The sequence below is a fragment of the Anolis sagrei genome, chromosome 1 (assembly GCF_037176765.1).
Source record: "Anolis sagrei isolate rAnoSag1 chromosome 1, rAnoSag1.mat, whole genome shotgun sequence".
In the NCBI taxonomy this organism is placed as follows: Eukaryota; Metazoa; Chordata; class Lepidosauria; order Squamata; family Dactyloidae; genus Anolis; species Anolis sagrei.
In genome coordinates, this window is record NC_090021.1 from 173400461 (window position 1) to 173426516 (window position 26056).

The 26056-nt window shown below is 40.7% G+C and overlaps 1 protein-coding gene across 2 annotated transcripts in view; it reads left to right on the top strand.

Moving 5' to 3' along the window:
* SPAG16 (sperm associated antigen 16) overlaps positions 1-26056 on the top strand; it is a 590759-nt gene that overhangs the window by 321179 nt on the left and 243524 nt on the right. For both annotated transcript variants that reach the window (XM_060781324.2, XM_067470372.1), the window contains exon 13: positions 13230-13356. In XM_060781324.2, the coding sequence (XP_060637307.2) occupies positions 13230-13356 (127 nt within the window). The remainder of the gene's footprint in view (positions 1-13229; positions 13357-26056) is intronic.

Genomic DNA, 26056 nt, shown 5'->3' on the forward strand with positions numbered 1-26056 from the left:
AACAAATGCAGTCATCGCTAATAGTCAACATGGATTTATCAAAAACAAGTCATGCCAGACTAATCTGATCTCTTTCTTCGATAGAGTTACAAGCTGGGTAGATGCGGGGAATGCCGTGGATGTGGCGTACCTGGATTTCAGTAAGGCCTTCGACAAGGTCCCCCATGACCTTCTGGCAAGGAAACTAGTCCAATGTGGGCTAGGCAAAACTACGGTGAGGTGGATCTGTAATTGGTTAAGTGGACGAACACAGAGAGTGCTCACTAATGCTTCCTCTTCATCTTGGAAAGAAGTGACAAGTGGAGTGCCGCAGGGTTCCGTCCTGGGCCCGGTCCTGTTCAACATCTTTATTAATGACTTAGATGAAGGGCTAGAAGGCATGATCATCAAGTTTGCAGACGACACCAAATTGGGAGGGATAGCCCATAGTCCAGAGGACAGGAGCAGGATTCAAAACGATCTTGACAGATTAGAGAGATGGGCCAAAACTAACAAAATTAAGTTCAACAGTGACAAATGTAAGATACTCCACTTTGGCAGAAAAAATGAAATGCAAAGATACAGAATGGGTGACGCCTGGCTCGAGAGCAGTACGTGTGAAAAAGATCTTGGAGTCCTCGTGGACAACAAGTTAAACATGAGCCAACAATGTGATGTGGCGGCAAAAAAAGCCAATGGGATTTTGGCCTGCATCAATAGGAGCATAGTGTCTAGATCTAAGGAAGTAATGCTACCCCTCTATTCTGCTTTGGTTAGACCACACCTGGAATATTGTGTCCAATTCTGGGCACCACAATTCAAGAGAGATATTGACAAGCTGGAATGTGTCCAGAGGAGGGCGACTAAAATGATCAAGAGTCTGGAGAACAAGCCCTATGAGGAGCGGCTTAGGGAACTGGGCATGTTTAGCCTGAAGAAGAGAAGGCTGAGAGGAGATATGATAGCCATGTATAATTATGTGAGAGGAAGCCACAGGGAGGAGGGAGCAAGCTTGTTTTCTGCTTCCTTGGAGACTAGGACGCGGAATAATGGCTTCAAACTACAAGAGAGGAGATTCCATCTGAACATTAGGAAGAACTTCCTGACTGTGAGAGCCGTTCAGCAGTGGAACTCTCTGCCCCGGAGTGTGGTGGAAGCTTTTAAGCAGAGGTTGGATGGCCATTTGTCAGGGGTGATTTGAATGCAATATTCCTGCTTCTTGGCAGGGGGTTGGACTGGATGGCCCATGAGGTCTCTTCCAACTCTTTGATTCTATGATTCTATGATTCTATGATTCATCGTATTACAATGGAAACCCTATCAAAATGAGATATTGGCATTCCTTACTGAATGCAAATACCTATACATTCAAATAATTTAGGTATTCTATTTTATTATTATATGTGAGAGGTTGATCCATACATCTTCCACATCTCAAAAATGCCTGCCAAGGAGTTCCAGCTGGCTGTCACTACTTTTGAAACTCTATAAGACACTTCCTGCTGAGGTCAGCAGTTCTAAACTCTTATGGAAACTCATTCATCATTTTACGGTATCAAACCCTTTTGGGATAGCAAATTGAGATAAAAGGTGAAGTATTGGATTAACATGATCACATAGGACTGCAAACTATTCAAAAAATGCTGAAGAGTTTTCATCGGTTTCTTTTTAAGATTTTGCCTCATGTGAGTAAATAATGTTGGCTTCCATTCTGTTTTAAACAAGATGATGGATTTCATGGAATCATATTTGTAGGTTGCTTTACATAATTGTTTTCACATTCAGAAGACTGCATAAAATTGTATACATTTGGAAATAAAGGTATAGCATAAATACATTGATAAGTGTATTTAAACTTTTGCTATGTTGTTTTATCTACTGCCGACTTCTGCTTAAAAAGAAAAAAAATAGGTATTTAAGAAAGAACATTGAAGCCAGAAAGTGAAAACTAAGATCCGAATCAGCCCCTTCAGAAATGTACAATAGACATATTTTTATTCGTTGTATCCTGTGCTTTAACAATTTGGTCAATTATACATTTGTTGCAACATAAACTGCAGTGGCTTGAACACTGGGAAGGAGGTATTTTAATATATAGCTGTAGAGATGAGTTGATATGTTGCCTCAATGGTCATGAAAGTGAATTATGATGAAGAAAGATCTGCTCTTTTGACACATAATTTACAATACAACCACCATATCCACAGGGGAACTATTCTCGAATTTACCATGGAAATACAAAATGTGGGTTATTAGCAAACCCTATTGAAATCTATGACTTCAGCTAGAAATTATCACAGTTGCCCTAGAAGACCCAGAGGAGATTTTTCTCTGGGAATTAGCTAGGTACTCCAGGGTAACTGTATAGCAACTTCTGGCAGAAGTATACCATAGAATTACCTGGAGGATCTAGCACAAAGAGGATTTATTTTGCCAGATGTGGGTATGTAAAACCACAGTCCTGCAAGTGTGAGGTTCTGTCACAGCGTTAGACCAAAGGGGAAACTTGAAATGCTTTGTTTCCATCTTCGTGAAGCACAAAATATCTTTAAGGTATAAGTATTGTTTTTATTCTATACTAGCTGTCCCCTGCCACACGTTGCTGTCACCCAGTCTGGTGACCTGGAAAATCAAGTATTGAGAAAGTGTTGGTTTCTAATATATGTAATGTCTTTCTGCTTGTGGGTCAACAGTGTTTCTTGCTATTTCTTTGTCAGTGTTGATGTGGAGATTGTCTGGTTTGCCTACTCTGGAACATGCAACATGGAAATTGTCCTTCTTTAGGGGTCCCTTTCAAATCTATACTATATCTCTCTGTGTGTGAATCATTTCTATCTATCTAATCTCTGGCTGGATGGCTCTTTGTCAGGAGGGCTTTGATTATGTTTTCTTGCCCTGGTGGAGGGAGTTGGACTGGATGGCCTTCAGTATGGGGGTTCTGTGTGGGAAGTTTGCCCCAATTCTGTCGTTGGTGGGGTTCAGAATGATCTTTGATTGTAGGTGAACTATAAATCCCAGTAACTACAACTCCCAAATGTCAATGTCCCCCAAACTCCATCTGTGTCCATATTTGGGCTTATGGAACATTCATGCCAAGTTTGGTCCAGAACCATCATTGTTTGAGTCTACAGTGCTCTCTGGATGTAGGTGAACTACAACTCCCAAACTCAAGGTCAATGCCCGCCAAACCCTTCTAGTGTTTTTTGTTTGTCATGGGAGTCCTGTGTGCCAAGATTGGTTCAATTCCATTGTTGGTGTTCAGAGTGCTCTTTGATTGTAGGTGAACTATAAATCCCAGGAACTACAACTCCCAAATAACAAACTCAATTTTTTGAGTGATGGTCACTCCTTGGGTTAGTAGGTGCTGTGGCCAACCTTCTCTCCCTCTTTCTCTTTCACCTTCCTCAGTGGAACTCTCTGCCCCGGAGTGTGGTGGAGGCTCCTTCTTTGGAATCTTTTAAACAGAGGCTGGATGGCCATCTGTCAGGGGTGATTTGAATGCAATATTCCTGCTTCTTGGCAGGGGGTTGGACTGGATGGCCCATGAGGTCTCTTCCAACTCTTTGATTCTATGATTCTATGATTCTATGATTCCTTCCTTCTCTCCCTCTTTCCTTCGTTCCTTCCTTTTTTTCCTTTCCTTCTCTCTTTCCTCCCTCCCTCCCCCTTTTTCTTTTATTTTCCTTCTTTCTCTCCTTTCTTCCTTCTCTCCTTTTCCTTCCCTTGCTCTTCGCTTCCATCCCTCCTTCTCTCTTTCCTGCTTTCTTTCCCTCCCTCTTTCTCTCTCTCCTTTCTTCTCTGCCACTTCCCTTCCTTCCCTTCTTTACCTCTTGCCTGGGCGCTGGAAGGAAGGATCCTCGGAGCCAGGCACGGAGCAGGCGGGAGGGAGGCGCTTTGGAGGCAGGCCTTGCTCACCCAGCACCACCCCTTTTCTCTGCCATGGCTGCAGGGGCACCTTCTCACCTGTTTGCCGGTTGGTGCCTCTCGCGCTGGCAGAGACGAATTTGTCCTTGTTTGACTGTAAACTATAGATATGTCTATTTTCCAGAGTCCTTAAAAATCTCTCTTTAGGGTATGAGTAACAAGTAGTTTCAAGGACATTTGATGTCAACTGGACAAGTCAAATACCATTCTGTGTATGTATGAAAAAACATATAAAGAGAAAAAAATCCTTATATATCTTCAAAGCATGCTAGGTAATTTTTTGTTTCAGACCAGGAACTCATTAACACTACAGAACACCAAGAGTTAGTGGGATAATAGTGCTATAATTGCTCAATATGAGTGGGTCAAAGGTTATTTCACATTTTGGATACACTACTTGTTCACTCCTGTTTACTGAAAAGATCTGGAGAGAAAATAAATGTTAGCTAACCAAGGTAATACTTAAGTTTGTTCATTGCATGCATGGTTGTATTTTCTAGCAAATACTGAAGAGTAGAGATATCAGACTGGCAACAAAGATCCGCCTAGTCAAAGCCATGGTATTCCCTGTAGTAACCTATGGATGTGAGAGCTGGACCTTAGGGAAGGCTGAGCGAAGGAAGATAGATGCTTTTGAGCTGTGGTGTTGGAGGAAAGTGCTGAGAGTGCCTTGGACTGCGAGAAGATCCAACCAGTCCATCCTCCAGGAAATAAAGCCCGACTGCTCACTGGAGGGAAAGATACTAGAGACAAAGTTGAAGTACTTTGGCCACATCATGAGGAGACAGCAAAGCCTGGAGAAGACAATTATGCTGGGGAAAGTGGAAGGCAAAAGGAAGAGGGGCCAACCAAGGGCAAGATGGATGGATGGCATCCTTGAAGTGACTGGACTGACCTTGAGGGAGCTGGGGGTGGTAACGGCCGACAGGGAGCTCTGCCATGGGCTGGTCCATGAGGTCACGAAGAGTCGGAGACGACTGAACAAATGAACAACACTGTACCATGTCAAACTGGCACAGTTTTAAAAATAATCAAGTCTGATCCTTTTTTTAAAAAAAAAATATGGTCAGAGGAGTTTTAGGCATTAATGTGACCCATTTGTGAGTTTCCTTATTTTCACAGTTTGTTATGTTCACCATTAGCTATATTTATGAGTCCTCATCTGCATTAACAGCCTTGATCTATGCCACCATGACAACAAGTCCCTTTGGAATATTCATGGAAGAGATACTTTTGTGTTGACTCTACAGCAAAGGCAAGTGAAGCAAATATATTTAACTACAGTGTGGAAATTAATATACTGTATCTTGAGTTGTTTTATTACAATTCAAGGTAGCTGTTCTGTACTTATGATGACAGGCCTAAAATAAACCTTTTTCTATCCACAACTGCTCTATGCCAATGTGAGTGAAAGGAAAAATGAATCGTCTTTGAGCACATCTAAAGACTGGGCAGGTTAGGTCAGTGTTAATGGAGTAGCCCTAAAACTTGTCTGGAAGAAACTCATCTGAGGCTATGTGTACCTTATCTTCTGCTACTCATAGCTGGATACAGAGCTTTGGAATCTCCTGTGTCCAGAATCTACCAAAGCTACCTTGGCAGTGGCAAAGACTCCCCATTGCCTAGTTGCCACCCCAAGTGTCACTGTTGGCTACAGCAGCAACACCATGACCCACCTGTTTCTGGGGGCTTCTTCATCCTCCTTCCTTGTTGCATGCTTAGGAAAGATTGGAAGAGGGAGAAGGAAAAGTCATCCTTTCCCTTCTCCCAGCCGCCGGTGCAGGTCACACAAGGTGGAAAAAGGAGAACAACAACAACAAAGCTTTATTTATGTACCGCTCTCTCTCCTCGAGGGGACTCAGAGAAAGGATCACAAGCATCATGTAGGTCACCATCTCCATTCTGAAGCCAGCAGTGAAACCCAGGAATAGGCAGGAGATTTATTTATTATTATTTATTTCGGGCACTTCTACCCTGCCCTTCTCAACCCCCTAGAGGGGACTCAGGGCGGCTTACAACGGGCACAATTCAATGCCAGCAATTCAACAGATAAAATACATAACAACAATAACCACAATGGTTAAAACATTCAATTAATACAATAACAACTAAAAAGCCAATCTAGTGGCCAACGTTCACCGAGTTCTAAAATCCGTAAGTCCATTCAGCATTACTATAGTCCTTTCCAAATTCTGGTCATCATTACCTTGTCAGTCTGCTAAATTACCCAAAGGCCTGGTCCCATATCCATGTTTTCAGCTTCCTTCTGAAGGAGAGGAGGGATGTTGATGACCTAATTTCCCCGGAGAGTGAGTTCCACAGGCGAGGGGCCACCACTGAGAAGGCCCTGTCCCTCATCCCTACCAGCCTCACTTGTGATAGAGGCGGGGCCGAGAACAGGGCCTCCCCAGAAGATCTTAAACTCCGAGGTGGGACATAGAAGGAGATACTTTCGGACAGGTATGCTGGGCCGGAGTCGTATAGGGTTTTATAGGTCAAAACCAGCACTTTGAATTGGCATGCCAGGATTTGGTGCTTCCCGGTTACAGTTGCATAAATAGCCTTCTCTGGGTTAATACGGAACAGCCCCCATGTGTTTTTGTAGCTGCCTGTGGGCCAATCTGTCTCCACACTGACCTATAGTCATTATAGACTTGCCCCACAGTGATAAATGTAATGCACTATTAGTTCACATCCTTTCCACATTGATTTGAGTATAAAATAAGGGCAACTCAATGTTTTTTGATATATACGACTTTTAAGTGTTTTAGCAGAACCCTTGTTACAGCATGTGTTTTATTTCTGTTCGTGTATATGTTTACTAGAAGATGTAGGGGGAAAGAACACGAACAATATGCTTCCCGTGTTTTAACATTACCATTCTAACCCTTCATTACAATGATTGGCTAAAGTCTCATTCAGCGTTTCTAATAGCAAAAAGGTTAACAGGATTGCAGGCACACGCAGTTAAATCTCATGTCCTCCTCGTGATAAATCCTAATTATAAATCAAATGATTCAAACTTGCGTGTTCCAGGGGCACAGATTATAGCAAGTCATTTTTTCTTTTAAAAAATTGAGAAGTTAATAGTTAGATACAAAATACGCCTCTGTGTGAGACACATTAAAATATAGGAAGGTTGTTTTATCATTTCTTTCTAGTTGTGTGCAGATAAATGAGGCAAGTTTTCTGTTAAGTCTTGCAAGGACTCCCAACAAATAATACAGTACAAAAAACACTACATTCATTGTTTATTGTAATATAATAATGAAGGGACAGTCAAGGTTCAGAGGGACTCAGGACGGCTAACAACAGAGGATTCAATACAATAAGATAAAGCAAATATACATCATCAATATAAAATACATTAAAATACCATTCATACAATTTACAAAAAAGTCAGTTTGTCAGAGTGAAATCACAAATTACAAATTCATCGCCATCCACCAGTAGGTCAACAGTTATTGACTCAATCATCAATCTGCAAATGCAGTGTCCCAAAGCCATGATTTTATCAGCTTCCTAAAAGTTAGGAGGGAAGAGGCGGATCTAATCTCCATTGGGAGGGAGTTCCAGAGCTGAGGGGCCACCACTGAGAAGGCCCTGTCCCTCGTTCCCACCAAGCGCGATTGCGAAAGAGGTGGGACCGAGAGCAGGGCCCCTCCAGAAGATCTTAACAACCTTGATGGTTCATAGGGGAGAATCCATTCGGACAGGTAAATTGGGCCGGGACCGTTTAGGGATTTATAGGCCAACACCAGCACTTTGAATTGTGCTCGGAAACTGATTAGCAGCCAGTGGAGCTGACGCAACAGAGGAGTTGTATGCTCCCTGTACCCCGCTCCTGTTAGTAGTCTGGCTGCCACTTGTTGGACTAGTTGTAGCTTCCGGGCAGTCTTCAGAGGCAACCCCCCCTCCCCCCCCCCCCCCCGTAGAGAGTGTTGCAGTAGTCTATACGGGATGTAACCAGAGCGTGTATCACCGTGGCCAAGTCAGACTTCCCAAGGTACAGGCGCAGCTGGCGCACAAGTTTTAATTGTGCAAAAGCTCCCCTGACCACCGCCGAGACCTGGGGTTCCAGGCTCAGCGATGAGTCCAGGATCCCTCCCAAGCTGCGAACCTGCGCCTTCAGGGGGAGTGTAACCCCGTCCAGCACATGCTGTAACCCTATGCCCTTTCGATTGACCAGGAGTACCTCTGTCTTGTCTGGATTTAGTTTCAATCTGTTAGCCCTCATCCAGTCCATTACAGCAGCCAAGCACCGGTTCAGGACTTGAACAGCCTCCTTAGTAGCAGGTGGAAAGGAGTAACAGAGTTGGACATCATCTGCGTAGAGATGACACCTCACCCTGAAACTCCGGATGATCTCTCCCAATGGCTTCATGTATATGTTGAACAACATAGGGTACAATACTGAGCCCAGCGGGACCCCACAGTACAATGGCTGCGGGGTCGAGCAGGAGTCCCCTAATGACACCTTCTGGGAGCGACCCTTGAGAAAGGACCGGAGTCAAAGAATGACCATGTAATTACATATTTCTGGGGGCGGAATTTTGCCCATTTGCTACAAAATTGTTCTTCCATCCAAGAAGAAATGCAGCAGGAGGGAAGGGTAGTGAGAACGTGAGGATGATAGAGATATGCTTCAAATCTTCTGTTATTCTTTTATAGAGCACCACCAAGCTTTTGCCTTCATTTCCCGCAGTTGCTTTGAGTATGACTGCACACTTTCATTTAAATTATGTCTCAGCTGGAGGAAGATGAGTTTGTTTTATGTCACAGTCAAAGGTTCAGAACAATATCAGTCAGTGAGTTACCAGAATGGCAAATTAAATTGGGAGAGAGTGAAGGGAGCTTGCTGATCACTTTGATATAGAAGCTGCAGAGAGTGAGAGAACAGAAACAGGCCCAAGTATTTATATTCCTGATGGAAATACACAAATCATTTCCTTCCTTCCTATCGCTTTTGTGGTCCATCACTTTCAGTCCATTTTCACCTTGCTAAGGGATTCTGAATGGGCCTCTCTCCTCTGACACCTAATTAATCTCTCACGAGTCTGGTCTTGCAGCCTGTCTGTCTGCAATTCCCTTCATCGTAGCTGAGTTACTCATAATATATATCCCTTTCTTGAGCTGTCTCTTTCCCAGAAGATGTGGCTTTCAATTTCTCTATTGGGAGCTGTCTTATATAAATCAATATGTTTTTCTCCTACCTAACAGGAATATATCCTCAGCCTAGCTGGCCTGCTTCCCTGCTTCATTTCTGTTGAAGTGTGATATGATAATTATTTAAGAAAACAGTGTGGGGTCAACTTGCTCAACACTACGCATCTCCACAGGGCTAGCAGCAACATTCTCTTCAATCCACTTTCTAAAAACATATTATTTAATGTGCTATAAAGTGCCAACCAGAGCAGTTGCCAACTGCCATTTTCTTATTCCAGCTGCCATCTTCTTCTCTGGGATCTTGCTAACTCAGGGACATAAATCTACTTGGTGAAAAGAGGGTGACAGCTGCAGTCTTGACCACTGCTACTATTTACATTGTGCCTGATGCTTCCAAAATGTAAAGGAAAAAGAGGAAGGGGGATAGAGTGTAAATCTAGCCCAGTGTAAATATGCTCCAGAGCAGTTCTGAGTTCACTTTGATACCATTGTTTAAATGACAGCTATTTCTCTGAGGTGTGTGCATATTAACTACTCTCTGTCAGTGCCAGTTCCTTTTGGGCCATGGAGCTCCATGTGAACTCATGATCATTGCAGGCACCTCTTTTAACCTCAAAATGGGGTGACTACATGACCAACATAAAGAGGGAAATTCCCCTACTTCTTCCTGACCACATGGATACCCCCTTCCCATTCTGACATTTGCAGAGGCATCCAAGCAACCAGCTGATCTCGTCTCCTTCACGCTTGTCACATGGGCACCTTTGGTAACATCAGAATGGGAGGCTCAGAACAGTTGCAGTTTTCTCATGTCAGCAGAAGCACGCTTAATGGACAGCTAAGAATGGTGGCATTTGTGATATGACTGTGATCCTTCCTATTGCTCTTTTCTGCTCTCAATTGTTGTTCATTCATTCAGTTGTCTCCGACTCTTCGTGATCTCATGGACCAGCCCACGGCAGTGCTCCCTGTCGGCCGTCACCACCCCCAGCTCCTTCAAGGTCAGTCCAGTCACTTCAAGGATGCCATCCATCCATCTTGCCCTTGGTCGGCCCCTCTTCCTTTTACCTTCCACTTTCCCCAGCATAATTGTCTTCTTTAGGCTTTCCTGTCTCCTCATGATGTGGCCAAAGTACTTCAACTTTGTCTCTAGTATCCTTCCCTCCAATGAGCAGTTGGGCTTTATTTCCTGGAGGATGGACTGGTTGGATCTTCTCGCAGTCCAAGGCACTCTCAGAACTTTCCTCCAACACCACAGCTCAAAAGCATCTATCTTCCTTCGCTCAGCCTTCCCTAAGGTCCAGCTCTCACATCCGTAGGTTACTACAGGGAATACCATGGCTTTGACTATGCGGATCTTTGTTGCCAGTGTGATGTCTCTACTCTTTACTATTTTATCGAGATTGGACATTGCTCTCCTCCCAAGAAGTAAGAGTCTTCTGATTTCCTGGCCACAGTCTGCATCTGCAGTAATTTTTGCACCTAGAAATACAAAGTCTGTCATGGCCTCCACATTTTCTCCCTCTATTTTCCAGTTGTCAATCATTCTGGTTGCCATAATCTTGTTTTTTGTTTTTTTTATGTTTAGCTGCAGCCCAGCTTTTGTGCTTTCTTCTTTCACCTTGATTAGAAGGTTAGCTCTCAATAGCACAGATAAAAGGAATGGATCACGGCCATATCATAAATGCCACCGTTCCTAGCTGGCCATTATTGGTAAAACGTGGGAAGGAGTGGACTAACAAATACATATAAAACTGATATGAACCAGAATGAGACTTATCTATCAATCTATCTTTAGAGCCTCGGTCTGATCCACAGCGACTTGTCTTAATGTTGCTTCCTTGAGCAACATTCTTGGAAATAAATAAAATAAGCATTTGATACAGAAAGAAACAATTCATAACATTTTTACCAATTTCTATGCAATTTGAAACATTGAACAGGTTAACAGAAAACAGTTAACAGAAAAAACTATAACAAGCTGTGGGTGGAATGAATGGCCAATCTATAAAGAAATTTTGAAAAATAAACAAGGGGATTTAGTATTAAAAGAGCAACAGTAATTAAATACCATTGACAAGAAAATATCATGGCTGCAATATTAGCAAATTAAAGAGAAATATAAATTAGATTAAAAAACTAGGTTTTTCACAGGGAAAAGAATTATGGGACAAAATTATGGAAACGGAAAAGAAACTAATAACTAAGAGATATAAAAAAACGATTAGAGTGGTATTTAGAATCAAAAGAAGAAGAAAAAATACATGAAAAGATGGAATGAAAATGTACGAAGAAATATCAGAAAAGAAGAATGGAACGAAATCTGGAAGAAGAGACTACAGTTTACATATGCAGCAGACCTCAGAGAAAATTGGGTCAAAATATCACAAAGGTGGTATATGACCCCGAAAAAATTAGGAAAAATTTATAACAATACAAGCACGACATGTTGGAAGTGCAAGAAGAAAGAAGGCTCATATTACCCCATGTGGTGGACATGTGATAAAGCAAAAGAATATTGGAGGAAAATACAAAAAGAAATTCAAATTATGCTAAAATTAAAAATACCACTGAAACCGGAATTGTTTTTGCTAGGAATATATGACAAGAATCTAGAAAAGGACAAAGATAAAATCTTATTTTTAGCTCTAACTGCTGCAAGAATGTGCTATGCCAGAAAATGGAGACAAGAAGAGATACCAAAAGAGGATGACTGGATAATAAAAATGTTAGATATTAGAAACTTGGACAGGCGTACCTTCCTATTATTGAAAAACAAAGAAATTAGAAGAAAAGAAATGGACTGGAGTGAAGTCACTGAATACTTAAGAAAGAAGAAAAAAAGAAATTGTGATTTGAAAAGGACAAATAAAGACTGGAATGCAATAAAAACAGGGAAAGAAGAATATGAAAAAATAAAGAAACAAAGAAATATTAAAAATAAGACGATATAGAAGATTTTCGGAAGATACCAGGAGGTCAAGACTTTCTTTCCTTTCTTCTTTTTTTCCTGCTTCTTTTCCCCTTTTCCCAGCTATATCATCCCCTAGGATGATTTTAATTCACTTGTATATTTTAAGAAAAACTTAATAAAGATTATTTTAAAAAACCTATAACAAACTGTGATGTTTCTAAAGTATCCCAGAGAGACTTCATTCCTTTCTGTTACATTCATTTATTTTAATTGCAAATGTAGAATATCTATATAAATAAAAATGTAATGTTCTGGGTTGTTGTAGGTTTTTTTGGGCTATATAGCCATGTTCTAGAGGCATTTCTCCTGACGTTTCACCTGTATCGATGGCAAGCATCCTCAGAGGTAGTGAGGATGCTTGCCATAGATGCAGGCGAAACGTCAGGAGAGAATGCCTCTGGAACATGGCCATATAGCCCAAAAAAACCTACAACAACCCAGTGATTCCGGCCATGAAAGTCTTCGATAATACAATGTAATGTTTGTTTGTTGGATTAATATAACTCAAAAACCACTGGGCAAACTGACACCAAATTTGGCCACAAGATACCTAACAACCCAATGATTGACCATCACTCAAAAACAAACAAACTGAACAACATAGCAGAAGAGACTTAAAAAGCCAAAAAACACATTACAACACATGCGTAAAACCACATATATACACAAACACACATATATACACACAAAAACACATATACACAGACTGGGCCACAGGAATTATTTTATTAAATTATTATTTGGGCCACAGTAATTTATTTTAGTAAATAAATTACTAAGTACATAAACAAAGGAAGTAGTAGATAAGTGAAACAATGGAACTTGCTTCCTTAATTCAGTGAAATCAGATAACTTGGTTATTTCTATAGAAAATTATGGTATAAATATTGGAAATAAATTGAGGATCTCAAGTCATAGCTGGTTGAATTATTGTACAATATGGGAATACTATAGAGTTAATGCAGTTTGACACTTGATCTTGGGATTGGTGAGGCAACATCACTTTTTGGCAAAGAAGGCTGAAGACTTTGTAAAACTACAGCTCCCATGATTCTATAGCATTGAGCTGTGGTGTCAAACTAAATTCATTCTACAATGTGGATGCACTCTTTTCTGCCTTTTAATGTTGCTAATTTATTCCACAACAATAGTTGCTGAGGTTATCTGTCTATGTATTCTTTTACAGTGAGAGGTGCAGATACACCTTGCGTGGTCATAATGATTCAGTAAACAGCATCGAGTTCCTTCCTTTCTCCAACATCATCCTCACCAGCTCTGCGGACAAGACCCTCTCTCTTTGGGATGCCAGAACAGTAAGCAAGTTTATTTACTTAGTGATCTAGGTTAATTAATGCAAGATGGTCAAGCAGAGTAGTCGCTCGATGGGCAATATATTAATTGGATGGAATGACAGATCAATGAAGTTCAAGAGGTCAATGCTTAATTTTTTATTGAGAAAGTGGAAGCAAAATGCAGAAATGTGTGGATATAATAAGCATTTAACACTTGCTGTTCCTTGTGTGCCTAGAATTATACAAGATTATATTATATTGTACAGGATATAATGTTCTTCAATACTCTTGACCTCTGTACTTGATGTTAGATCATATTACATAATTGTTTGCTGTGACTGGCATTTTCACATACTATCTAATAATATTGTTGAGTATATGATGTAAGTCAGAATCTGAAACCTAAGCTGAGAAATTAACATGGAGTGCTTTTCTTCTCAAATACAGTAATATTTATTATTATTTATTTATTTCGGGCTTTTATATCCCGTCCTATCTCAACCTCCGCAGAGGGACTCAAGACGGCTAATGGATCGGCACCCCATGGTGCCCATACCAGAGATATAAATCTATAATTTAACAGCAGTATAGCAATAAAACAGTATAAAACAATATAAAAACATCAAGTACTCAAGTCGTTCGTTTGAATCATCATCCAAGGGGCAGTCAGTCAATTCTGCAAAGGCCTGATTCCATAGCCAGAATTTCACTAGTTTCCGGAAGGTCAAGAGGGATGCAGCAGATTTAATTTCACTTGGGAGGGAGTTCCATAGCCAAGGGGCCACCACAGTAAAGGCCCTGTCCCTTGTCCCTACCAGACGCAATTGCGACAATGGGGAAACAATGAGTAGGGTCTCCCCGGATGATCTTAGAGCCCTAGGTGGATCGTAGCAGGAATAACGCATTCCTCTGTGTACTTTATAACACATTTGTCTGTGTACTTTACATCAGTTCTACTCCAAGTAGGTATTCTTGGCAATTTTCCAGGGAAAAAAAGGAATTGTATCCAATAGCAGAAAAATTATAGTCCCAATTCCTAACGCATTGGGGAAAAAGTGCCAGTTAACAACAGTAGCTTGATCGATGGTGCATCTACACTGTAGAATTAATGGAGTTTGACACCCAGAGGCGGCCCTAGGTAATTTTCAACTGTAAGCAAACAGTATTTTGCCCCCCCCCCCCAACCAATCACTGATATATATTTTCTGTTTGTCGTGGGAGTTCTGTGTGCCATATTTGGTTCAATTCCATCATTGGTGGAGTTCAGAATGCTTTTGATTGTAGATGAACTATACATCCCAGTAACTACAACTCGCATATGTCAAGATCTATTTTTCCCCAAGAGTGCCTCAAGAGCGCCCCTGGGCAAAATCAATTATACCGCAAATGCTTACTTTGCGTAATGGGTTGAGCCACCCCTGTTGACACCACTTTTAACTGCCATGGCACAACACTCTGGAATCAGTGATTTTAGTTTTACAAGGTTTTGAGCCTTCCCTGCCTAAGTGATGGTATCTCACCAACCTACAAATCCCAGGATGCCATGGCAGTTAAAGTGGAGTGAATGTGCATCAAATTGACAATGTAAATGCACCCTGAGAAGCACTTTTCTACATGTACAGGGTGGTAAGTTTTTTGTTTCTTTTAAATAAAATGTAATGCTGGGAGAAAACCCAGAAGAAGAAAAATGCACAAACATTTGCAGTTTGAGCGTGGGATGTCTGATTTCCCTTTAACCAGCACAGCATCCATAACTCATTGTTGTCTCTAATAAGTTATGAGTCATTTCACCCTGGAGGGGAATCTATCATCATTGGCCTTTACTAAACAACTGCATATTTGTTTCACACTTTTCTTTGCCTTCACTCATTCTTTTAAAAATATGAATATAGGCTCAGACAGGAGAGCTACAAGTTTTCATGCTGTTTGTGTTCCTGCAACTTTATAAAGCATACCCCAGAACAAATTGGGGCCCCACCCCCCAAATGTGGAAAAAAGAAATAGCAAACCCATGCTTCCAGTACATTATACTTTCAATGCGTCATATTTTTTTTCATCTGGGTGAACAAGAACTCTATCTCTGTTGTTCCCTGAGAGCAGTCTAATGGTGCCATCTGGGCAGTATGGATTTGATGCAGATGATAGGTAGCTGATGTAAAAAATAATTATGTGTAGAAACCTTGAAAATGAGAAGAAAACGTCTAGCATGGTATGGACCACAGCTTCAGAGACACTGGGCTGAAGCTTCTGTCAAAAGATCGCAAATATGCAAGCACAGAATGAACAAAATGATGCATATTTTGAAGCTGCTGTGGCAAGTAAAAGAGGTGGCTTTAAAATCTCATGCAAACCAAGGTCAAGAATGATGGCATCTATATTTGCTGTGTATCAATTTAATGCTGTCTGCTTGTGAATCACAAAAGCATAGTCAATCTTGCCTTGAGACAGTAGCCATACTTTGAGAATGCAGCACTGTAGAAGTTTGTTACATGTGTATTCCAGTAGTCATAAAATCAATTTGAGGCTTGAAACCTGGATGTGTTAATATTTGAGTCACTTAGATCCTATAATGTCAGTAGAAAATAAACTGGTTCCATTGGTGAGATTTAGAACACTGTCATATACATGTTTACTTAGGTGTAAGTCCACCTTAGGTGTAAGGTGGTATACATAGGAATGTAAGCACATGTCTTAGCAGACATATTTAAAGTTACACTGTTATTTACCTAATGAAATGCAATCTGAAATAAATATTAATTATGGCATTCCAAAATTAGAATTAGTGGGCTACTTTTCACAAAATGTTGTAATTTATTTCTTAATCACTTCAATCTTGAGCAATATATAATAAAGAATCTGGTGGGTGATATACATGTTTCAGGAGAGGTATTTAGTAGGCTTGTTTGATTAAAAAATGGTTCAAAACTCATTTCAGATGTAGGGGGCGCTAATGGTTCAATTCTAAAGTCAATTCCGATTTTCACAGAAAAAAATGTTCAAAACTTTTCAAAACTTCTGAGACATCCGGATCTCTCGGTGTTTTTTTTTTTTTTTTTTTTTGGTCGTGTCAGGAGCAACCGCTCCTGTTGTGAGAGAATTGGCCGTCTGCAAGGACGTTGCCCAGGGGACGCCTGGATGATTTTTGATGTTTTATCATCCTTGTGGGAGGCTTCTCTCATGTCCCCGCATGAGGAGCTGGAGCTAATAGAGGGAGCTCATCCGCCCTGCCCCGGATTCGAACCTGCGACCTGTCGGTCTTCAGTCCTGCCGGCACAGTGCTTTAACCCACTGCGCCACCGGGGGCTCCATCTCTCCGTTAATAGTTTGAAAGTGTTATTTTCTGTTTCATTAGGTGGTCTTTACTTTGAAAGTAGTTGTTTTACTCCAGGAGCGGGGAAAAGCAAGTGAAGGAAATTCACCCTTCTCTGGTTTATAACTCACTTCTCTGACTTGAGCCAGAAGCAGGAAAAGCAAACGGGAGGAAATTCACCCTTCTCTGGTTTATAACTGGCTTCTCTGGCTCGAGCCAAAAGCAGGAAAAGCAAAAGTGAGGACATTTACTCTTCTCTGGTTTATAACTCACTTCTCTGGCTTGAGCCTGAAGCAGGAAAAGCAACAAGAGGAAATTCACCCTTCTCTGGTTTATAACTCACTTCTCTGGCTTGAGCCAGAAGCAGGAAAAGCAAAAGGGAGGAAGTTCACCCTTCTCTGGTTTATAACTGGCTTCTCTGACTCGAGCCAAAAGCAGGAAAAGCAAATGGGAGGAAATTCATCCTTGTCTAGTTTACAACTCACTTCTCTGACTTGAGCCAGAAGCAGGAAAACCAAACAGGAGGAAATTTAATTCACCCTTCTCTGGTTTATAGCTTCTCTGGCTTGAGCCGAGGCCAGGGACCAGAAGTGGGGGGGGGGGGGGGGAGGAGGAAAGCTGAATCATTTCTGACTCACTTCCTGAGTCGGAAACAAAATGGCGAGACTAGCTTTGGAAGAGCAAGGGGACTTCCGGTTTCCTAAAAAAGTTCAAAATCGCTTCAAAAAGGTAATCTTTCCAACTTTATTCCAAATAATGAAGATTCCGACTGGACCTAACCATGCCTAGTATTTAGAAGTCAATATATTTTGACAAACTGCCACAGCTCTACTAAATTTATTCTCTTTCCTTCCTTCAAATATCAGGAAATTTATGTTTAGAATTTGTCTACCTTCAGATATAAAAATTAGCTGATAACCAAACAGAGGTTTTCCATTCAGTACCAAACCAAACCAAGAAAGGAATTTGAGCAGACCAATGATGATGATTGTTTATTTCTAGACCGCCCTCTCTCCCCGAAGGGACTCAGGGTGGTTTACACATACAAAAAGGCAAGCACTCAAAGCGTCAAGTGAATACAAACATATCAAAAAACACATATAAAGCATCAGTAATAACAGTGAGCTTATGAGAAAGAATTAAGCAAAAACACATTTCATTGATTTGAGTTAACTTGAAGAACCTTCAGAAAAATTAGAGAATGTGCTCAAATATTGTCTGTAAGCCAAAAAAGGCAACATACATTTTTGAACTTTTGTTAAAAAAGATCATATCTGCTACAGCACAGATATCCAAAACAATAATTCATTGATCACCCTATAGTTCTGAAATTCCACTTGTAACCCCCAAACCATTTAAAAAGTCAAACTCTTTGCACTGTTACAATTATTTGGTCAAAATCGTTTATGCTTGTAACACTTTGTTTTAAACCTCGACTTTTAATTCCCACAACTAACTCCCACAATTTCACCATATGTCTGGAAGCTCTGTCAAACTGGCTACGTGCTAGCAGACTGAAGGTGAACCCGGCGAAGACTGAGATTCTCTGGCATGGCCGCCCGGCAGGTCTGACTCCTCCATTACCCACCTTCGATGGTGGCACCCTATCTCCATCGACTGCTGTTAAGAGCTTAGGTGTCATCCTGGATTCACAGCTGACAATGGAAACTCAGGTCGCTGCTGCCAGCAAACAGGACTTTTTCCATCTACGACAAGCGAGGCAACTGGCACCCTACCTATCTGATGAAGCTCTGGCAACTGTCATCCATGCCACGGTCATGTCTAGGCTGGACTATTGCAACGCCCTGTATGTGGGCCTTCTGATGTCTACGACCCGAAAGCTTCGTATTGTTCAGAATGCGGCAGCCAGGTTACTACAAGAACGCCCATGAAATGCCATATAACACCAGTGCCTCTCCTTCTCCCATCATCGGAGGTCGCAACGACCAGCCCAACGTGACTTACTCCATATACCGGGTCCTAGAGAAGTGCACTTGGAAAGGACCAGGCGCAGGGCATTTTCTATTTCTGCCCCTGCCTTGTGGAATTCCTTGCCGCCCTACTTGAGAGCCATGCATGACTTAGGGCCTTTAACTCTCGCACTTAAGACCTGGCTTTTTACTAGAGCATTCGATCTCTGATGATTTTTAATTTTTGTATGTATGTATTTTATCTTTTGTAATTTAGCTGTAAATCACCTGGAGCATTCTCAGATGGAGGGTGATTAATAAGTTATTAAATGATGATGATGATGATGATGATGATGAGCTATCTACTTTAACGTTTTCCAGCTGCTGGTTATGATTATTATTATAAAGTAAATTATGTGCTCAAAAGTTTATTTATTTACTATATTTATATCCCATCTTTCTCTACCCTGAAGGGGACCCAAGGCAGTTTACAGATAGGCAATAATTCAATGCCTTAACAACAATATGCAATTAAATAAACATATAAATTGAAATTAAATTCAACATTAAAATACATTAAAACATTTTGAAAACATTACAATCACTATGAAACCACGCAATCCGCAATCATAATCCAGGTCATTCTGGTAGCCATTGAACATAATTCAAGTCCATCTAGTTTTCCATCTTGTGCCCTAATGTAAACACAAGTTGTCCATACCTTGCACATCACATGATTAGGCTGCAATAGAAGATCACAGGAATTGAAAGCTAGATAGCATCGTGAAAAGTTTGCAAGAATATCCTAATCCTCCCAAAGGCTCCTTATGGTCTAACATGCACTTTCCTTGGCTAACAATTGCATAGAAAATATGATCATATTGAATGATTTAAGAATTCTTCCTTCACTTAAGGTTAGCTGAATGGGCTTTATAGTTTCCTTGCGGTAGTGAGTGTTGCTGTTTTATGTTTGAAATTCATTCTGGAGATTCTACAGCTAAAACCAAAAGACATAGATAAAAGAACTGCTATTTTTATTTTTAGTTCAGCTTGTACTAAAGTTTATAGTATGTACTATACAAATATCAACTGAACTAGGTTGTTCTCCCAATGCAAAATCTTTCCTCTCTCTAGTAAGAAATTTATGCTGAAAATGACCTTTTACACGCTGTCTTTGTAGCATCTTCTTCCTAGCATTGGTTACTTAACTTTGCTTTAATTGTTACATTAAAAACTACCAGGAAAGCAGCCAAGTTCACAATCAATAATTTAATTAGAACTTTAGGGTCAGGAATCTTATGAAAATGTTAGTTTCTAGATAGTCTTTGTAGGGCTTTTGAGGATTGTTGGTCTTAGTTTTTTTATTTATGTTTAAGCGCCATCCAGAGTCCTATGAGTTTTGCCTGGCCTTTTTGCCAGAGTCTCCTCTCTTGGTGAGTCTGAACTAAACCTTCCCTTGAGAAAAACTCAGATGAAAGCTACAAGTATTACTTTGGCTAGCTTCACATAACATCAACTAAACAACCTCACTTTTCTTTATAGTCTCTTTGATTCACACAGGTGGGACGATCTTCTCTTACACAGAATAACCTTGACCAGGAGTCCTCAAACTTTTTAAACTGAGGGCCAGGTCACAGTCCCTCAAACTGTTGGAGGGCAGGATTATAATTTGAAAAAAAACCCATGAATGAAGTCCTATGCACACTGCAGATATTTTATTTGTAGTGCAAAAAAAACCCATTTAAAAACAATACAATAATTAAAATGAAGAACAATTTTAACAAATATAAACTTATTAGTATTTCAATTGGAAGTGTGGGCCTGCTTTTGGATGATGAGATAGGGTTGTTGTTGCTGCTGCTGTTGCTGCTGCTGCTGCTGCTGTTGTTGTTGTTGTTGTGTGCTTTCAAGTCATTCAGAGGGCCGGTTAAATGACCTTAGAGGGCTGTATATAGTCCCCAGGCCTTAGTTTGAGGACCCCTGGCTTAGACAATTCTAATAGGGCTGGATAACAAGCCCTATGAGGAGCAGCTTAAAGAGCTGGGCATGTTTAGCCTGAAGAAGAGAAGGCTGAGAGGAGAGATGATAGCCAGGCCTGTAGTGAGGGGGAGGGGTTAGGGGTTCAGGTTAAAAAAAATAAACCTGGTTTACTGTTGTGGCTGAGCTAGTTTCTGACAATGAGGATGATGGGATTCAGATTCCTGTTCGGTTTCACCTTCCTGGCTCTTCGTCTGTGCCTCAAATTTCTGAGCCTGCTTCTGAGGCTCTCACAGATAGTGCAGTATCAACCAAGCTGTTTTCACCAGAAAGGAATTTTAACGAAGGAAATAGCGGCCAACTGCCTTCCCACGATGATACAGAAAGTATAGATAAGGATTTGGCTCGAGAAGCTTGCCTTGATCAGGCACAGTTCGCATCTGGCAAGCAGACGGGAGGCTAGCAAGGTCGTCGTAACGTGTTTATGATGCTGAGAGCTTCATGTTTTGATGTTGGGGAGGTATTTAGGCCTTCTGGAAACTCTGTGAAAGTGTCAGTTCAACGTAGCTTATTAGCCTGAAAGCTTCATGGAATAACCTTAGCCTGGAAAGCGGTACGTTTGGGATTTCTTGCATTGTGACTCTTGGAGCAAATGTTTCCTTGCTTGTACCTGGGACTCTGGTTTGAACTTTGCCAATAGGATTAAGTCTCCTGCCTTTACCTGAAGATCTTTGGAACTGTATCCTGCATTTAACCTTAATCTTTGGAACTTTGCAATGCTAATTCTTTATTTTGACTTGGATTTTTCCCTCAATAAACTGTAAAACTACAGCTCTTGTGTGGTGGTGTTTGGAAGCAAGGTGAAGCCTACTCTGAATTGCGACATTTATTCATGAATTTTAACTGGTTAACCAAATCCCCATGCCAAGTCTATGAGACGCAAAAAATTAAGAGTCCCTCTAGAACTGCAAGCACTATCTCAAGCAAATATTGACAATTTATTCACACTGTCATTACTTGCAGCAATAGCTGATGTAGCGAAGCAACCAAGTTGGGGTGGTGGTGTTGAATGCTTTCATTAAGGAGGCCAGACTTGGTGGAGGTGGTTGACAGGGGTGGAGCTGCAGGCTATTGAAGGCTGCTCTGCCCCCTGCTGTGCTCTTTGCTTCAGCATGACCTAAGAGGCAGGTTTCACCTCCCCCTGAAAATTTCACCCCCCCCCAAAATTTCAAAACTCCCCCCCCCAAAATTTTTTTAACCCTCCCCGAAATTTTTTTCTGGCTATGGCCCTGATCATAGCCATGTATAAATATGTGAGAGGAAGTCATAGGGAGGAGGCAGCAAGCTTGTTTTCTGCTGCCCTGGAGACTAGGACGTGGAACAATGGCTTCAAACTACAAGAGAGGAGATTCTATCTGAACATTAGGAAGAACTTCCTGACTGTGAGAGCCGTTCAGCAGTGGAACTCTTTGCCCTGGAGTGTGGAGGAGGCTCCTTCTTGGGAAGCTTTTAAACAGAGGCTGGATGGCCATCTGTCGGGGGTGCTTTGAATGCAATATTCCTGCTTCTTGGCAGGGGGTTCGACTGGATGGCCCATGAGGTCTCTTCCAACTCTATGATTCTGTGATTATATCATTCTAATTCCTATAGCTAAAGCAGATCAATATTGGTGGTAACCCTGCTTCCCCCTTCCCTCCAATTGCACATGCATTTGCGTACCCATTCTCCGCCACAGTTATTACTGCAATATCAGCACTGTGAGGAAACTTATTTATGCTTTTAAGGAGTTCACGTTTTTCTGAAATTTTAATTGATCTTTTCACATTGTGTGTTCATCTTAATCTTGTTTTATTTCTTCTTTTTGCCATTCAGTATGGGATCTGTACAGTTAGGGCAGGCATAGTGAGCCTCACAGATGTTTGTGAGCCTCACAAACTTTGGAGCCTATGGCAGTATTCTTTATTGTTCATGGTCTTGAAGTAAACATTAAAGAAATGTACTTGATTTGGCAGTACAATCCCACATACTAGCAGATATTTTTGCTTTCTGTTGTGCTTGGGGGAATCTCATGGAAGCAATGAAAAGGGGTTTTCTAAGACAGACTTTGAAAATTCAACTTTACCATGTAAAGGTTTCTGAATTATAGAATGTTCTTCAGGCTATGGACTTGAATCCAACAAAATCTGCAAAGTTTCTGTTATCCTGACTTTGAAAACTTCCAAGATTCCTCCACTTACCATTTCATTTCTTCCACTGGTTCCACCATGCTCTTTGACTTTGGGAGAGCTCAAAGACTATCTCATGATGGGATAGAAGAAGAAACACAAAAAAAGACAAGTCCCATCACTCAGATAAGAACTGATTACTAGGCTTGGGTGATCAAGAAAAAAAATGGTTCTAAACTCGTTTCATATATAGGGGGCGCTGGCGATTCGATTTTGAAATGATTTTTGAAATTTTCTTGAAAAAAAGATCGAAAATAGCAGAAATCCGAATCGCTTCATTTGCTTTGTTAATGGAAGGTGCCCCTCCCTCCCTCCAGAACCATTAAGTAACTTTGACAAAGTCAGAAAGCCTAAACAAATAGTATTAAAATCTCGCAGTTTCCCTTCCTTGTTAGTTTTAAAATCTCGCGGTTTCCCTTTTCTGGCTGGCGGTGAAGGGCGATGCAGAAGGACGAGGTGAGCGTGGCTAAGAACAGCTCTTCCTGAAGGCAACTACTTGCCGGAGATTTTTATGACGTCGTAAATTAGCCTCCCCACATAAGCGGTACCTAAATTTCCTACTTGACAGATGCAACTGTCTTTCGGGCTGCAAAGGTCGATAGCAAGCTACATAAATTGGTTGGAAGTTCACTCCGACCCGGGCTGGCTTCAAATTCATGACCTTCAGGTCAGTAGTAATTTTAACACAGCTGACTCCCAGCCAGCTGTGCCACTGTCCCGGTGCAGTTCCATGATTTTTAAAGCAATATCACAGTTCCAGCTATGGTTAATTTTTGAAAAGCCAGATACTATTGTACATTTTTTTTAAAAAAAAAATCCTGGCTCAGAAACAAAAGGATCTGTAGGGATGTGTTGGACAATCTCACTCCCTGACATAACTTCAGTGCAATTATGGTTGTACAGAAGAGGAACAGCTCCATTGCCCAAAGTTGGTGATGGGAACTGTAAAGAACCTCCGACAATGCTAATTAAACTGCCACCAAAATGTAAAGAGACGCTGGTATTAAAGTCTCAGTTTGTGTTGTGAGGTAATTTTGGTAGAGTGGATGCACAGAACGTAAAATTAATGGAGATGAGGCAGTTTTAAAAACCAAAGAGAACAAGTTTATTGTTAAACAAAGCGTATTGTTGCAATATGAAGATGTTAAGCTTGGCATATACTTGATGGTTACAATATGACTTGGTTGCGATACAATTCAGACTTTTGATGTTACAACTTATAAACTCTTGCTGTAGTGAAGCGCTTTATTATTCAGTGTTCCCTGCTGTGAATATTCTCACTGTTTGATCTATACTGGATCAAATCACTGATCTCCAGTCTTCCACCGACTGGCGATCCTAAAAAGCCTCTGTTAGTTCTTTCTAACTAAAGTAATCTAACGAGGTTTTCCCCTTCAGCTCCCTAGCTGAAGAAATATTCACGAACACTAAAAAACTAACTCTATACTTCTTCACTCCTCAGAGTCTCTTCCCTGACTCTGCTACTCTCTCAGAGTCCCTATCTGACTCTGCTACTCTCTCAGGGTCTCTTCCTCCTGACTGAACCTAACTGTCACTTTCTAAATCTTTTTCTCTCTAAGCTCCTCCCACCTCCTCTTCTGCCTTGTTTCCATGGCAACACATCTCTCACAGCTAGGCCGCTCTAGCCTTAGGGCAACCAATTCAAACATAAATACAGTTATAATAATACAATTTCTAATCAACTTCTTTACACCTTCCCCCCCAGAAAAAATTATTTTTGGACCATTCTCAGTCCCGGAATGGGCAAAAATAATTCCACATATTATCCAACAATATATACATACACACCATTTCTGAAATGCAAACATATTATGGTTAAATACATTACAACTTATACATACATACAAACCTTTAACCTTACGAAATTCTAGTATCATCTATGGATGTGGTATCAAAGTCTCACATTTCTAACATTTTTCATATAAACAATCTATCTAAACATTTCTATTTTTATATATATGTTTGTAAATATTTATTGCCTATTGCAAAACGTATATACCTACCACACTTTAATATAATGGGTTTATATCTTATACCTATGGTATGAAACATATACAGTTCACCACTGTAATGACAACATATATTTTATAAGTCTGCAATAAAACAGTATACCCATTTTTTAAAATATTACACTATACTATATTATACTATATCATACATACATTACCTTTATATAATTTAGATCTATCTGTGATCATCTTCTATCTATTCAATTCTCCATATCAATATCAAATATCCTTGTCCAAATGTGCTTCTATCCCATTAACATATACAATTGACCTTCTACCTAGTCTGGTCAATTTACAAGACATTTATCTATATACCATTCCACAACTTTTCTCCATACATATGGTCCCAGTTTATTAATAGCCCACACAATAGTTAAATTCCCACATTTGATCATTGACATAGATGTCTTAGTGTCCAATGTCCCATGGTTCAAACACAACCGCAGTTGTACTGGACCAACTGTCCACAGCAATGTCTCTTTATGATGATCTTTTAGCTTCTTTCTTCCACTTCTTCGTTTCTTCTTTTCAGGTTTCTTCTTTTGTCCCTTGATGTCTTTCCGATGACCTGGAGATACGGTTTTCTTCCTCACACGATGTCTGCAAGTCTTTTCTGCTCTCTCTTTTGCTGGGGTCTCTTCTTTTAATCTGACCTTCCAATTATCAGGAACAGTTCTGTTTCCATCGAGTTTCAGGGCTCGAACAACAGCTTGCTTTAATGTAGCATCAGATTTTAGTGAAGTATCTGGAATCCCTCGAACATCTTTTCTTGGCACTGAAGAGAATTCACTGTCCTTGGAAGAACGAACACAAATACTGTCCTTCTTCATGGCAAGCTCATCACTGCTATCTGGACAAACTTCTAAAGCTAGAAATTGCAGCTTTTTCTTTTTATCACCACCAATACAGTCTGTGTATATTAGTTTTCTTGTCAGTCTATCAGCTTGGCTTTTATTCTCTCTTTCTTCTTTGTTCAAGGATAAAGGAGATCTCTCTTCCGACACATGGCCAAATCTTCTTTTTCTGTTCACCCTCTCCTCAGAGGTAGGCTTATCGACATGTTCAGAGTTAGCAAGGAAGAGTTGATCTAATGTTTTACTCTCAGCAAAATGTCTCTCTTCTTCACCATCATCTGTCATAGGGTACAATCTTGTATTCATCATTTTGTTGATGCCAGCTCTTTGATAAGCTTCACTTAGACTCTTATTTTCAGCTATAGTTCCAATCTTTAGAACTTCTTTTGTATGATCATCTGGAACTTTTATAGTG